This window comes from Vigna unguiculata, chromosome 11, assembly GCF_037176805.1.
Source record: "Vigna unguiculata cultivar grain cowpea cultivar isolate G323 ecotype 2 chromosome 11, ASM3717680v1, whole genome shotgun sequence".
NCBI classification, from domain to species: domain Eukaryota; kingdom Viridiplantae; phylum Streptophyta; class Magnoliopsida; order Fabales; family Fabaceae; genus Vigna; species Vigna unguiculata.
This window is the reverse complement of record NC_140802.1, coordinates 35,295,231-35,311,327: the sequence shown is the minus strand read 5'-3', so window position 1 is coordinate 35,311,327 and position 16,097 is coordinate 35,295,231. Positions and strand designations below refer to the sequence as shown.

The 16,097-nt window shown below is 35.2% G+C and overlaps 1 protein-coding gene across 1 annotated transcript; it reads right to left on the bottom strand.

Moving 5' to 3' along the window:
* Nucleotides 1–11,564: 11,564 nt before the first annotated feature.
* Nucleotides 11,565–12,089, bottom strand: DMP7 (transmembrane protein, putative (DUF679 domain membrane protein 7)). The gene has a single exon (XM_028055815.2). It carries the CDS (start codon nucleotides 12,087–12,089, stop codon nucleotides 11,565–11,567), a length of 525 nt encoding a protein of 174 aa, XP_027911616.2.
* Nucleotides 12,090–16,097: the final 4,008 nt, after the last annotated feature.

The following is a 16,097-nucleotide window of genomic DNA, read 5'->3' as shown; positions in this document are numbered from 1 at the left end:
TTTATGTTTCTCAGTTTCTCAGGAAGGATCTTCAGTTTTGCTTGCATATACTCATTGTTCAAAGAAAGAGATAATCATTGACACAAAACAGTAACAAGTATCCTATAACCCAATGGCATTTCTTGTTGATTTTATTTCTCGTGGTTGATTCTTTTCAGCATGGCATCATTGTGCTGCTCATAAACATGTCCAATTCCACAACTTTCAGAGTATCTCTAGTGAAGGACATGTACCCAGGTAAAGAAGGAGGATCATCATACATAATGATACCATTTGACTCCAAAAGATGGGAACATCGATTGAATGGAACTCCACTAAAGCTCACACTAAAGATGACAAAAAAAAGAGTATTGTTAGTATTATGGTGCTTGATTTAGTCCTACATCGCTTAAAATAGTGAGATGTGGTTCTCTATTTTACTATATAAGAGACTCTATGTAAAATTTTAAGATACACCAGAAATACAAATACTTCCTAGTGTAGTCGTGGACGTAGGCATATACATTGTACGCCGAACCATGTTAAATTCTCTGTGTCTATTTTTTTCTCCTTTATTCTTTCCTTTATTGCCTTGTTCCTAACAATTGGTATCAAGAGCCATTTTTCTTAGTATGCTCTGTGGTTGCAGCATTGTCTGATCTTCCACATCAGAAAAGATTTGGTTTCCATTTTTTCTTCTTGGGGATCTCAGTTTAGAGAAGTAGTGGGAGCTTTGGTCAAAAGCCGCAGCAGGAGCTTTGGTCAAAGGCAGCAGGAGCTTTGGTCAAAGCAGCAAGAGCAATGGCATTGGAAGAAGAGAAGGTGAGGATTGAGAAGTTTGATGGCAGTGACTTTGGGTTCTGGAAGATGCAGATAAAGGACTACCTGTATCAAAAGAAGTTGTATCTACCCTTAACAGGGCAGAAGCCAACCGACATGAGCAGGCAAAATGGGATTTGTTAGATCGGCAGACACTCGGTGTGATACGGTTGACATTAGCCAAGAATGTTGCGTTCAACATCATGAACGAGAACACAACCGTAGATTTGATGAAGGCATTGTCAAATATGTATGAGAAGCCATCTGCAGCCAATAAAGTGTATTTGATTCGCATGCTAGTCAACCTAAAAATGGGTGAAGGTAACTCGATTACTAATCATATTAGTGAATTCAATACAATTATTGCGCAGTTGACATTAGTGCAGATAACATTTGATGATGAGGTGAAAGCATTAATTTTATTATCATCTCTTCCGGAAAGTTGGAGTGCAACTGTTACTGCAGTTAGTAATTCTGTAAGTAATAGTAAGTTGAAGCTTGATAACATCCGTGACTTGATCTTAAGCGAAGATGTTCGCAGGAAAAGTTTAGGGGAATCTTCCAGTTCTAGTTCCGGTTCAGCATTGAGTACTGAAACTAGAGGAAGAAGTAGCCAGAAAGGTTGTAATCAAGGCCGAGGCAGATCAAAGTCTAGAGAAAAATTAAAACCAAAATTCCGGAATGATATCACTTGTTGGAATTTTCAGAAAAGGGGTCACTTTACAAATCAATGTAGGCTCTAAGGAAGAACAACAGCAAGAGGCAAGATGATGATCAATCAGCAAATGCAACAACTGATGAAATTGAAGATGCACTATTATGTAGTCTAGATAGTTCTATTGACTCATGGATTATGGACTCAGGTGCGTCATTTCATACTACACCTTCCTTAGAACTATTATCTAACTATGTTCCAGGAAAGTTTGGGAAGGTCTACCTTGCAGATGGGAAATCTCTTGATATTATAGGAAAAGGTGATATCAATATCAGAACCTCTAATGGAAGTGTGTGGACTTTGAATAATGTTAGACATATTCCTGCCTTAAAGAGAAACTTAATATCTATAGGGAAGTTGGATGATGAGGGGCATTACACCACCTTTGGAGATGGACATTGGAAAGTAATGAAAGGTAATCTTGTTGTTGCTCATGGAAAGAAGCTAGGATCTCTTTACATGATTGCAGATGAGGATATGATATCAGTTGCAGAAGTTGGCAATAGTTCCTCTTTGTGGCATCAGAGGCTTGGGCATATGAGTGAGAAAGGAATGAAGCTCATGGTCTCAAAAGGTAAAATACCTAACTTGAAGCATGTTGACGTTGGACCTTGCGAACATTGTATCTTTGGAAAGCAGAAAAAGGTTAGCTTCTCCAAAATAAGTAAGTCGTCTAAAGTTGAAAGACTAGCACTAGTGCATACAGATGTTTGGGGGTCAGCTCCAGTGAAATCTCTTGGAGGTTCACAGTATTACGTAACCTTCATTGATGACTCTACAAGAAAGGTATGGGTTTATTTTCTTAAAAATAAATCTGATGTGTTTTCTGTGTTTAAAAGGTGGAAACAGGAGGTTGAGACTCAAACAGGTTTAAAGATTAAATGTTTGAAGTCTGATAATGGTGGAGAATATGACAATAATCAATTCAAGGAGTTTTGTTCAGAGAATGGGATCAGAATGATCAAAACGGTTCCAGGAACACCAGAATAAAACGGTGTGGCAGAAAGAATGAACAGAACCTTGAATGAGAGAACAAGATGTATGAGAATCCAGTCAGGATTACCCAAGGTATTTTGGGCAGATGCAATAAGCACAGCAGCCTATCTCATAAACAGAGGACCATCAGTTCCTTTAGGCTATCAGTTACCTGAAGAAGTATGGTATGGAAATGAGGTAAACATTTCACATCTGAAAGTTTTTGGTTATGCTTCATATATTTTGTTGAACTCTAATAGTAGAGATAAATTGGACCCTAAGGCAAAACGATGCTATTTCATTGGCTATGGATCTGACATGTATGGCTACAGGTTTTGGGATGACCAAAACAAGAAAATTATCAGAAGTAGAAATGTTACTTTTAATAAAAACATGTTCTATAAGGACAAAATTGCAGAATTTGCAAATAAAAAACCAGAGCAGGTATCATTAGAAGAAATTTCAGAAAGTGATGTAGCCAACAGAAGGCAGAATACAGAAGTAGAGCCTGAGTCAGAGCCCGAGTCAGAGTTTGGGTCAGAACCTGAACAGATGGTAGAGTTAGTAACTCCTGAATTACCGACTAGAAGGTCTAACAGAACAATTATAGCACCACAAAGGTACTCCCCTTCATTGCATTACTTGTTGTTGACTGATGCTGGTGAACCAGAGCATTTTGCTGAGGCTATGCAGGGAGGTGAATCTATTAAGTGGGAGCTAGCAATGGAAAATGAGATAAAGTCTCTTCAGAAGAATAAGACATGGTTTTTAACCAAACTTCCAGAAGGAAAGAAGGTTTTGTAAAACAGGTGGGTCTATAGGTTAAAAGAAGAACCAGATGGCAGCAAACGATATAAGGCCAGACTCGTAGTGAAAGGTTTTGTCAAGATGACTACCATCAGAGTTATCTTGAGTATAGTAGCTGCAGAAAATCTTCATCTGGAGCAGTTAGATGTGAAAACTGCATTCCTACATGGAGATCTTGAGGAAGAAATCTTTATGGCACAACCAAAAGGTTTTGAAGTACAAGGCAAAGAGAATCTTGTATGCAAGCTTCATAAAAGTTTGTATGGGTTGAAACAAGCACCGCGACAATGGTATAAGAAGTTTAATGAGTTTATAAGAAACTCAGGATTTCACAAATGTGAAGAAGATCATTGTTGTTACGTGAAGAAATATGTTGATAGTTATATCATTCTTGCCTTGTATGTTGATGACATGTTGATTGTTGGTGCTAATATGGCAGAAATTGACAGGTTGAAGAAACAATTGTCAGAAAATTTTGAAATGAAGGATCTTGGTCCAGCCAAGCAAATTCTTGGTATGAGAATTTCCAAGGATAGATCTAAAGGTATTCTAAATTTATCTCAGGAAAAATATATAAAAAAATTGCTTAGCAGGTTTAATGTTGGAAATGCTAAAACCAGGAATACACCTTTGGGAACTCACTTAAAGTTCTCAAAAAGGCAATCTTCTCAGACAGAGGAAGAAGAAAATCACATGTCTAAAGTGCCATATGCATCTGCAGTAAGGAGCTTGATGTATGCTATGGTTTGCACCAGACCTGATATAGCACATGCAGTGGGAGTTGTGAGCAGGTTTCTATCCAATCCTGGAAATGAGCACTGGGAAGGCGTGAAGTGGATATTGAGATATTTGAAGGGCACTTCAAAGATGCATTTGTCCTTTAAAAGAAGTAATCTCACTTTACAGGGATTTTCTGATGCAGATTTGAGAGGTGATTTGGATGGTAGAAAGAGCACAACAGGTTATATTTTTACGTTAGGTGGCACAACTATCAGTTGGATGTCCAAACTTCAAGGAAAAGTCTCCCTTTCAACCACTGAAGATGAATATATAGCTATCTCAGAAGCAGCAAAAGAGATGATATGGTTGAAGAATCTTCTAAAAGAATTAGGAAAAGGGCAAGATGAACCTTCATTGTTCAGTGACAGTCAAAGTGCCATTTGTCTTGCTAAAAATCCAATTCTTCACTCCAGATGCAAACACATTGAATTGAAGTATCATTTTATCAGAAACTTGATAAATGATGGAGATTTGATTTTGTTGAAGATTCCAGGTGCAGAGAATCCAGCTGATATGTTGACAAAGACTGTCACAACAACTAAGTTGAGGCTTTGCATTGCCTTAACTGGCCTTCGAGAAAATTGATGATGAAGGCACTACACTAGGTGGTAATGTAAATCAAACCCCAAGTGGGAGAATTGTTAGTATTATGGTGCTTGATTTAGTCCCACATCGCTTAGAATAGTGAGATGTGGTTCTCTATTTTACTATATACCACGTTAAATTCTCTGTGTCTATTTTTCTCTCCTTTATTCTTTCCTTTATTGCCTTGTTCCTAACAAGTATATGAAACTTATTTTAGAGTACATCTACTTGAAGAATCTTATGTCAGACCCTTCAATGAAGATGATTTAGTAGACCTTCTAGTGATTACAGTCCACACGAACATTAGTGAGGTTTAATTGTATGTTTAATTGTATGATAACTTTATAACTTGCATATATATTTAGAATTATTTTCATTTTGGTCTTATGTTGGATCATGTATTATACTACTTTTTATTATATTATATATTAAAGTTTATTGTTATTTAGTATAATTAAATATACAACATTTATAAGCGAGTAGAAAATTAAATAAAAGTAGGTGACTTAGTCATCGATTTAGTTGTTGATTTAACCACCGATACTATTTTAATTAATTATAAAATGTATTTATTTGTGATTGAATTAGGCACCGAAAACCATTTTATTATATTAAAAATTGTTGTCATTAGCGATCGATTTAGCGACTGAAAGTTCAGTAGCTAAACTGATCTCCAATACTTCAAAGTAACCAAATTTCTAGTGATTGATTAGCGACCACAATTTCGGTGGCTATTTAGCAACCAATTGTCAAATCAGTGGCTATTTGCTTTGCGACAAGGGTTTCGCTACTATTTATTTTTGGTGTCTAGAAGTGTTTGCAACCGATTTTACTCATTTAGCAACCGATTTCGTCGGTGGCTAAAATGCTTTTTTCTTGTAGTGCAAACTATACTGTGTATTAGGTTTCTTAATCTAAGTTTGATTCATATAATTTGTTACAGCGTCTCTAATGCATTAGATCTTATATGAAACTTATGATTTTCTTCTTTCACTCCATTATCTTCTATGTAGGTTTCAACTATGTAGTATGCTCAATTGAGGAGTCCAATAACATTAACACCATGACTATAGATGAATTGCAAAGTAGTCTATTGATGCATAAGCAGTGAATGGCATGCTCAGTTGAAGAAGAGCAGGTTATGCAAACAATATTTGATGGAAGAGGAAGAGGAAGAGGGAGGGCAAGAGGAGCCTTCTAAGGCAGAGGAAAAGGGAGATAAACATTTAACAAAAAAGAGGTTGAATGTTTCAAATGCCATAGACTTGGACATTTTCAATATGAATATCCAATGCGGGAGAAGAAAGCAAATGATGCAGAAATGGAGGATAAGGAAGAACATGAGGAAGAAATCTTACTAGTGGTTCTCACAGAGAACAAAGAAGGAAAGAAAATTGAGTGGTTCTTGGACTCAAGATGCAGCAACCACATGAGTGGCCATAAAGGGGTGGTTCTTAGAGTTAGATGAGAATTTTAGAGGCAAAGTAAAGCTGGGAAATGATACTCATATAAATGTACTGGGGAAAGGGAGCATTCGAATGAAGGTGAACGGAATGTGTATTATGTTCCTGAATTGAAAAATAATTTATTGAGCATAGGACAACTTCAGGAAAAGGGGTTGAGCATCAAAGGTCAAAGGAACACTTGCACTATTGCACACCACGAGAAAGGAGTACTATGTGAAATCCCAATGAATGGTAGCAGGATGTTTGTATTTATAGCAACCATGGGAATATATATGTGTCTCCAGATGAATGCAGAAAACATTTCTCAACTTTGGCACAACAGGCTCGAACACCTAACCTATGATAGAGGCACTAATGCAAATTTAACATTTTACTTCGCCTTATAGGCCTCGATTGCAGCTGAACCGAAGCCTATAAGGAGGCGGTGACATTTTTGCAATTTTCGTCCAACTTTTGGCCCCGGTTCCAACAGAACCGAAACATATAAGGTAGCGTCAGTTTTCAAATTTTCAAAAATGCCATCAGCATCAGGCTTTTGGACTCGAGTCTTTAAGGACCAAAGCAATAAATTGGGCTTTTGGCCCCGGGTGAAACTGAACCGAAGCATATAAGGCAGCATCAGCTTTCAAATTTTCAAAAATGCCATCAGCAACAGGCTTTTGCCCTCGGGTCTTTAAGGACCGAGGCAATAAGGGTTATTAAAATTCCCAATTTGCAAGCCCTAACTACTATTCATCGTCTCCCCCAACTCTTTTCTCTCTGTGTGAATTTCTCCGCTCTGCCACCACCACCACGCTCTACCTCCGTTGCCAACCAGCATCCTCCGTCAATAGTCGTGCGTCATCGCCTCCGTCGCGCTATTCAAGTTCACCCATTGCAAATCATCTCCCGCCGCAGGTGAGTTTGAAAACTCTGCGCGAACTTCGCTGCCATCCCCATCACGCTCCGCCTTCTGTTGCCGCACAGCATCTGCCATCAACCATCATGCGTAGTCGATTAAATCTTTGTCTCTCGCTTTCGGTGAGTTCAAAAAATTGGTTTCCCCTCGCCCCACAACGTAAGTGAATGAGATTATCCATGTCCATGCTTCTGTATTATATTTTAATGCAATTTTATGCTATAGGTCACCTTTGTTGTAGGGGCGTTGAAACTTTGAGTGGTTTGGTTTTGGAAGTCCAGGACTGTTTGCTGCTAGGGTTATATTTGAGTGAGTTTTCTCTTTGATTATTTGCTTTTATCTTGTCGATTATCATCTTGGGTCTTCATATTGGTCTCTTTTGATTTATAAGAATGTAAATTTTTTATATGGGAAATTAAATTTTGATTGATCTCATTGTGTGCTTTTGTATTTGTGCAGAAACTTTCCTTCAAGTTTGGCTAATTTGTCAAAAATGGATGTTGTTATTAAGGATGGAAATGCAAAGATTACTGCAAACTTGACATTATTAAACTCGGTACACTTCTGAGTTGCAATTTTTTATGCACGTACAAATCTTAATTTGGCATTCACGAAGTGTTGATAGCTTCGGGTGTAATTTTCTTCATATAATTTAAATTTTTCACCCTTTCCAATTTTCATGCGCCAGTTATCCAGAAAAGCTAAGTTTAGATCATGACATACGAATGGTTTTATTTCACATCCTAAACACTCGCATAATAGCCCTTTGGCCTTTAAGTGTGGACAATGTGTAGGCCTACCTACCTTGTGCTGAAATTTAACATTTTATAAGCAGAATGTAGACAGAAAATATAGATTCTAGACCATTTGGATTTTAAGGTTTGGCGGAAGGCATGAACAGTGAACAACTGCATTATATTCTCTGATATGAGTGTTATTCCATTGTAGCCATTTTTAGTATATGCATGATGCTAAATGGTTCATTCCTATTCCTATACTAGAGAGTGGGGCATGCACTAGTGACCTGTCTATCAAAGTATAAAAGCTAGATTTGCTTGTTTATGGGAAGAGGGAAAATAGCAACAGAAGAATTGGAGAAACGATCTTGGTTGCAGTTATAATTAAAAAAAAACACCATATTAGGCCTCGGTTCATACCAGAACCGAGGCCAAAAGGTGATCGAATTTTTAAAAAAATTAAAAATAAATTGCACATATGGCTTCGGTTAGGCTTGAACCGAAGCAGAAAGCTGGGGATATATGGCTTTGGTTCACGACCAAGGCCAAAAGCGTTTCCCTTTTGGCCTCGCCCCAATATACTTCGGAACCGGTGTAAAATATTATAAATAACCGCTGTCAAAGTCCCTTCCTACACTGGTGAGGAGGATAATTTTGCTCAAAAGAGTTTGAGGAGTTTTGAAAAAATCAAGGGATAAAAAGGGAACTAATTGTTGCCTATAGTCCCCAGCCGAACGGGGTTGTTGAAAGGAAAAACATAACCATCATGCATATGGTTCACACTATGCTGCTTGGAAGACATGTCCCAAAAATCTTTTGGCAAGAAGCTACAAAATGGTGTGTATATATTCTGAATAGAAGCCCTACATCAATAGAACAAGACAAGACTCTAGAGGGAGCATGGAGTGGAATAAAACCATTTGTTGACTACTTTCGTGTGTTCGGTTGCCTAGCTCATGTCCACACACCAGACCAACAACGAGTTAAGCTTGATAACAAGAGTAGACTGTGTGTTCTGTTTGGAGTCAGTGATGAATCCAAGGCATACAAACTATTTGATCCAATCAACAAGAAAATATTAATCAGCAAGGATGTTGTATTTGAAGAAAACATAAGTTGGAGGTAGGAGTAAAGTGAAGCAGAAAGTCACCAAGAAATTGTTGAAGGAGAAGAAGAAAGCATTGATTCACAATCTAAATTAGAGGAGGAGCAATCAAAATCACATGTTGCGGGAACATACACCAGAAACAAATCTCACACACCAACATGTGAGATCCCAACTAAAGGGAGGGTGAGAAGAAATAGGAGAAAACTAGTGTGGATGGCAGACTATGAAGAAGGGGGAAGCATATACGATGACAACATACTAGTGCTATGCTAGTAGCTGAAACTGATCCAGTTACTTTGAAGAAGCAGTTAAAAGTAAGAAGTGGCAAGAGGCAATGGTGAAAGAGGTGAAGGCTATAAAGAAAAAACAAACTTGGGAGTTTACTCATGCTCCTAAAGACGTAAGACCGATTGGAGTAAAGTGGATATAAAACTAAACTCAAGGAGAACGATGAGATTGACAAGTTTAAAGCAATGTTAGTAAAAAAAGGCTATACACAACACTATGGAGTGGATTACACAGAGGTGTTTGCATCAATGGCCAAATTAGATACTATTCGCATAATCCTATCCATGGCAGCACAAAATGGGTGGTTTATATTCCAACTAGATGTGAAAAGTGCATTCCTCCATGGAGAACTAAAGGAGGAAATATATGTTCAAAAACCAGTTGGATTCATAGGAAAGGGACAGGAAGGAAAGGTATATAAATTGAAGCAGGCACTCTATAGGCTCAAATAAGCACCAAGAGTATGGTATAACAAAATAGAAGCATATTTCTTACAGAATGGCTTTGAAAGATGTTTTTGTGAACACACTTTGTTCACAAAGTCAGCAAAGGATGGTGAAATTATTATTGTGAGTCTATATGTGGATGATTTAATTTACACCAACAATGATAAAGGTATGTGTGATGAGTTTAAGGATTCTATGATGTCAATTTTTTATATGACTGACTTGAGGAAGATGAAGTATTTTCTGGGAATTGAAGTTTTGTAGAATACACATGGTATCTTCATATGTCAAAGAAAATATACATAGGAAGTATTGGCTCGATTTAATATGATGGAGTGCGATGCAGTAAAGAATTATATTGTCCCAGGAATGAAGTTATCTAGAATTGACACATGACCTAAAGCAGATGCCACACTCTACAAACAAGTAGTTTATGTACCTAATTGCAACCAGACCTGACTTGATGTATGTGGTCAGCCTAATTAGCAGATTCATGGAGAACCCTTCATATTCATTGGAATGTTGTCAAACGATTCCTACGGTATGTATGTAAAGGGGACTATGGAGCTGGGGATACTCTACAAGAAAAGAGAATATATCACTTTAGTGGCCTATATAGATAATGATTATGCAGGTGATGTAAACGATAGAAAGAGCACATCATGATTTGTTTTTTCGTTAGGAACTGTTGCAGTTTCATGGTCATCTAAGAAACAACCAATAGTGACATTATCGACTACAGAGTCAGAATACATATATGTCGCTTCATGTGCATGTCAATGTATTTTGAGACCATTGGTTTCAAAAGACAAAAGCATATTCTAATTCTATGTGACATCAATTTAGGTATTAAGTTGTCTGGAAATCCCGTATTTCATGGTAGAAGCAAACACATTGATGTTAGATTTCATTTCTTAAGAAATCTTGTCAAAGAAGGAAGAATCAAGTTAAGTCAATGCAACACCCAAAACCAAATAGCAGATATAATGACTAAACCACTCAAGCTTGAACAGTTTGTGAAGATCAAGAGTATGCTCGACATGATTGCACCGTCCGAAGTAAACTAAAGCCTTTGGGCATTTAGTTTAAGGGAGGGATTATTAAAAGATTTTTTATGAAATTTTTTATGTTGTTTTTATTTAATTAATGTTTAAATAACAGTCTTATGTTAACCTATTTTTAGGGATTGATGGAGCTTTATTTTAGCTAACCTATTTGTTAGGAAAGTGGCCATTAGTTTTGACATAATGGGAGAGTGTAGTTTTCCCTTAGTTTCCGATCTATTTAACATTGTAATTTGATGAAATCATTAACATAAATTCTAAATTACATTAAGAAAGCGTTTTACTTTACAAGAATTGTGTCCACGTGGTAGAGCAATGACGACAATAAGCTGAGATCTAAGCGATGATAGAGAAAAATACACCTAATAGAAGTGCATGGGATGTACATCTGGGTGAGCTAAAAAGGGAGAAAATAACAAATATAAGAAGAAATATATTTTTTAAAAATATTTAAATTATTAATATAAATTAAAAATAAAAGATAATAGTATCCCTCTATTCTATCAAACAATGGTTGCGTTACTAATTAGTAGTTTTTGGGTTACTAAAATTTTTATCAGTTAGATATATTTCCAGCTGTTTTAATAACTCCATTTAAAAAATGATATAAGTCAGAACTAACTCTATTTTTTTAGAATACGTACCCTGAACACAAATTCAGACATGTTCTTGGTCAACAACTAATTAAGATGACTGAATGTTTTCAAAAAGCCTGAATCATACGTGAGGCAAATTGATTTAAATCCCATTTTATCTGGGTTTTAACCGATCTCACCAGTTACACATTGAGTGATTGTTGAAACTAAAGTGAGAAATTTGTTATTCATGTTGCAAAGAAGAAGAAAAACCATTATGAGAATTACAGAAAAGCATGGTTAAAGAATGAAGAAGATGATACTAATTACGAGAGAGAGGGAAACCAATCCCATGTCTTTGGGTAGGGAATGCAACAAAGAAAAGGCTACACACAGTGCCAATCCCAACAGGCAAAATCATGAGAAGCTCCTTGGTTTCCTCAGAAGGCTTTGGAGCAAAACAACTCACCACACTTCCATCAAAGAGTGCAATGGCCAAGAAAACCAATATTGACATAAATGCATGCAAGAAATCAATGAACCTTAGCCTATACTTTTGTGCCTCTTCTGCAGGAAGTTTCACTGATGCATCCATAACCCAAATCCCATTCGCTGATGCCACCCCATATCTCACCTTCCCCCTCTCATCCCTGAAGCTGTCAGTGAAGGAAAGAACAAAGCATGAGATGCTGCAAAGGCTCAACAGAACAATGGTCATGACTTTGTTTGAAACGGTTTTGCATTGCCCTTGGTGTGTGAAAAGTGGTGACAGGGTTTGGAATATTAGCACTGTTCCTGTTGGAAGAAGCTTCGACAAATGTGCTGTGCCTTTGAATGCCTTTCTCATCGTTTTTTGTGCTGGGGTTTTCGGAGTTTTCTCTGCTACAACGTTTTCCAAAAGGGGTTGTAGATTTTGTAGATTACTCACATGAACATCCATATCTTAGGTTTTTTCTTCAATCTAAAGCTCAGAGGTTTTGTCAGTTTATGATTTTCGGAATTTTGCCTTTGTTAAATACAATTGAGCTATGTTGGTTCAGTTTTGTCTTGAGGTTGTGGCAACGTGGTTTTGTTATGACATGAACTAATGTTCTTTTTGGGTGTATCTTTGGTTCAGTAACTGGTGCGTGGAACTGGATGTTACATTGTTACTGTGCTGTTTATGGTGAATAAATAGGTTACATGTTTGGCAATGAAGAAAGAGGTTACATAAATAAGTAATTAAGAAGTTTTTATGGTTTTGTTTGGTTTTGGTGAAATGGACATTCTTTTCTTAGAAGTGTTTTTGTGTTCCCTTTGATTTGTATAGTGAAATTGTTCTGGTATGGATTTTAACAGATACTTGAAAGTGGTTGCTTTGTTATTTTCTTTCTGATTTGAATATTAGAATCATGCCTTGCCTTGCTGCTAAGATTTAAAAAAATAAAAAAATAACTATTTTTAGTGTACGCATAACAAACTTCAACCAAATAAAAGCATAGAAAATTGGAATGTTTTGATTACTTAACTGGGCTTCCAAGAAATTGATACAATAGGATAATTTTTATTCATATTTATTATTTTTACCGGTATATATTTTTTATATCTATTTTTCTAAAATATTCAACTTTTACTTTCCAAAATGTTAAAATTTCAAAACATCCTTGAAATATACTTATTTTCAATGTGTTAAATTTTTAATATTTCTTCAACGAAATTTTTTAATTGTTAAATATTTTAAAACTCGGAAAGTGTTTTCTAAAATGCTAAAGTTGGAACACAACTTGAAAAAAAAAATGGAAAAATTTAGATATAACGGATATGTATTTTTAAAACTTACTTCCAAAACGTACTTGTAAAAGAATTGTCAAAATTTTAAGGCTAATCACTTTACGAAAGAGTATTTTTTTTTTAAAATGTATAAAAAGCATAGTAATAAAATTGAGCGGTGTAAATAACAATTGTATAGCATGTGTGTCTCCAATAGCCTAATTGCAAAAGAATATGGGCAATTGCTTCCTGCACCCATATTTGTTTTCTTTTAATTTTCATCTATCCCCTTATGAGTTTGAGACACCGATTTAGTTGGATTAGGTGTGTAGTGGTGTGGTTATCCGAAAGCTTTGGTGATTGTCTTGGAAGGTGGTGGTGATTTGCTAAATTGAGTCACGCTGTAGTAGGTCAGATTGTAATTTTAGTGGTGCGTAAATGGGTAAAATGATAAAGGTAACGTCGTCAGAAAAAAAAAATCAAGAATAAACTTCCGAAAAACGGTCAAAATAGATAATTCGGCCAGATTCGACTCAATCCAACTACGGGATAGTTACTTAGTGAGTCAGACTCATTTGTTAGCAAGCAAAAAAAATTTTAAACCCGATTCAGTTCATCACGGATTAGTGGATTAAACAGGTTGGTTCACTATCTCACTTAATTAAAAAAATACATTTTTTTCTTCAGTCTTAAAAAAATTATTATAATTCTTATTAAAATATAAATAAACTTCAATACAATCTAAAACAATTTTAAATTCCAAATATAAACCAAAATTATAAAAATACAAAATACCAATGTGTTGGTTAAAAAGAGCAACCTAACCCGACTCAAATACAAAGCCTAACTTAATAAATAAAAAATACTAGCGTGACCCTTTATCTACGGGTTAGCTCACCAACCCAGCTCACCACAGGTTCAACCCAGATGAGTCGGATTTTTAGGTGGGTCGGGTCAAAAATTAACTCGTACTAAAATTTGTAAAAACATTTCAACCCAACCCAACTCGAACTCATGGTGGGCTGGGTTGGCGCGCGGGTTCCAACCCATTTTGACAGCTCTACGCACAATAGAGGTGGTAAATTGTTTTCCACATTTTTGTTTCCGAGAGTGGTAGTATATAGTTAGGCAAAATTATGTCTTTGGTCCCTATTCTCGTTCGAAAATATCAATTTGGTCTCTCTATTTTTATAAGTCTCAATTAGGTCCTCATTTTTTAAAAATGGTATTAATCATGCCCTTTTTGTTAAATTAGGTTAAACGGCGTGAAGGAGTAGTAAGTTGACATGATGATGTCTGCTTAAACAATGATAGGGAAAATAAAATTCAAATAAATTACTGACGTGAAAACTTGTTTTCTAATAATTAAACGAGTGTGTCCATATACTTATGAGACACTCTAACAATACATATTAGAAGAGTTTATCAATACATTGATTAGACGAGTTTAGGAATACACATCAGACAAGTCTTTTCATATACTTATTGGACGAGTATAGTAAAAAATATTACACGAGTCTAACAATACACATTAACAGACTCTGGATACATAAATTAGAAAAGTATAAAAACAAAATATTAGACGAGTCATTTCATACGTTGATTAGATGAGTTTACATATACTTCGATTAGATGAGTTATCAATGAATTGATCAAACCAGTTTAGCAATGCATATTAGACAAATAATTCATATATTTATTGGATGAATCTAACAATATATATTCGACAAGCTTTTTCCTACACAGATTAGTCGAGTCTATTAATACACATTACACAAATATGTTCATTTGCTAATTAGATGGATCTTGCAATATACATCAGACGACTCTTTTCATACACTAATTAGACGAGATTAATAATACACATTAGACAGATCTTAACATACACTAATTAGACGAGTCTAACAATACACATTAGACGAGACTGTAGATACACTAATTAGAAGAGTATAACAAAAAGATATTTGACGAGTCATTTCATACATTGATTAGATGAGTTTACGAATACTTTGATTAGATGAGTTGTCGATGAATTAATCCTACCAATCTAGCAATAGACATTAGATAAGTCATTCAGACATTAGACAAGTCTAAGAATATGCATTAGACAAGCTTTTTCATAACAAATTTGACAAGTTTATTAATACATATTAGACTAGTATGTCCATTCACTAATTAGATTAATCTTGCGATATAGATGAGTTTGTTCATATACTAATTAGACGAGTTTAGTAATACACATTAGATGAGTCTATCCATGCACTAATTAGACGAGTGTTTTGTGCATAAAACATAAAACAAGTAATTTCTAGTATTAATTAGACGAGTATAAGAATACGTATCAGGTGAGTCTTTCTACACATTGATTAAACGAGTCTTGTAATACAATTAGATGAGTTTGTCCATACACCGATTAAATGAGTTTAACAATATACATTAGATGGGTTTATTTATACACATATTAAATGAGTTTATTAATAAATATTATACAACTTTATTCATTCTCATATTAGATGTGCCTTGCAATACACATTACATGAGTTTGTCCATACACAATAGATGAGTGTATCAATAAAATTTAGATCAATGTGTTCATATACTGATTAGACGAGTCTAACATTAGATATTAGACGAAGTTGTTGACACACTCATTATAGGAGTCTAACAATACACATTAGATCAATATGTCCATACACTGATTTGTATTTATAACGAATATCTACGTATTTTTGCATACTTTATCCTTTGTATTTTTAGAGAGTTTACTTTATATTTTTAACATGTATTCTTGTATTTAACAAAATCTACTCTTTACATTTTTTTCATATATATTGATTTTCTAAACTTATGAATAGTTTTTGCATTGATTCTATTCAAAATTTAGTTATAAACTTAAAAATAAAATTATTTTTTTCTAAATATCTTTTAATATAAGATGTATTTAAATATTTTGTAATATAATATATATTTATTAATATAAAAAACACACACAAAGAAACATCAAATCGTATGTATGTACGAGTTTAAAACTAGTTTCAAATAAGAAAAGGTTTAATTACTCGGATGATACCCACTTTGGTACATGTGTGTCAATCTGGTACTCGCT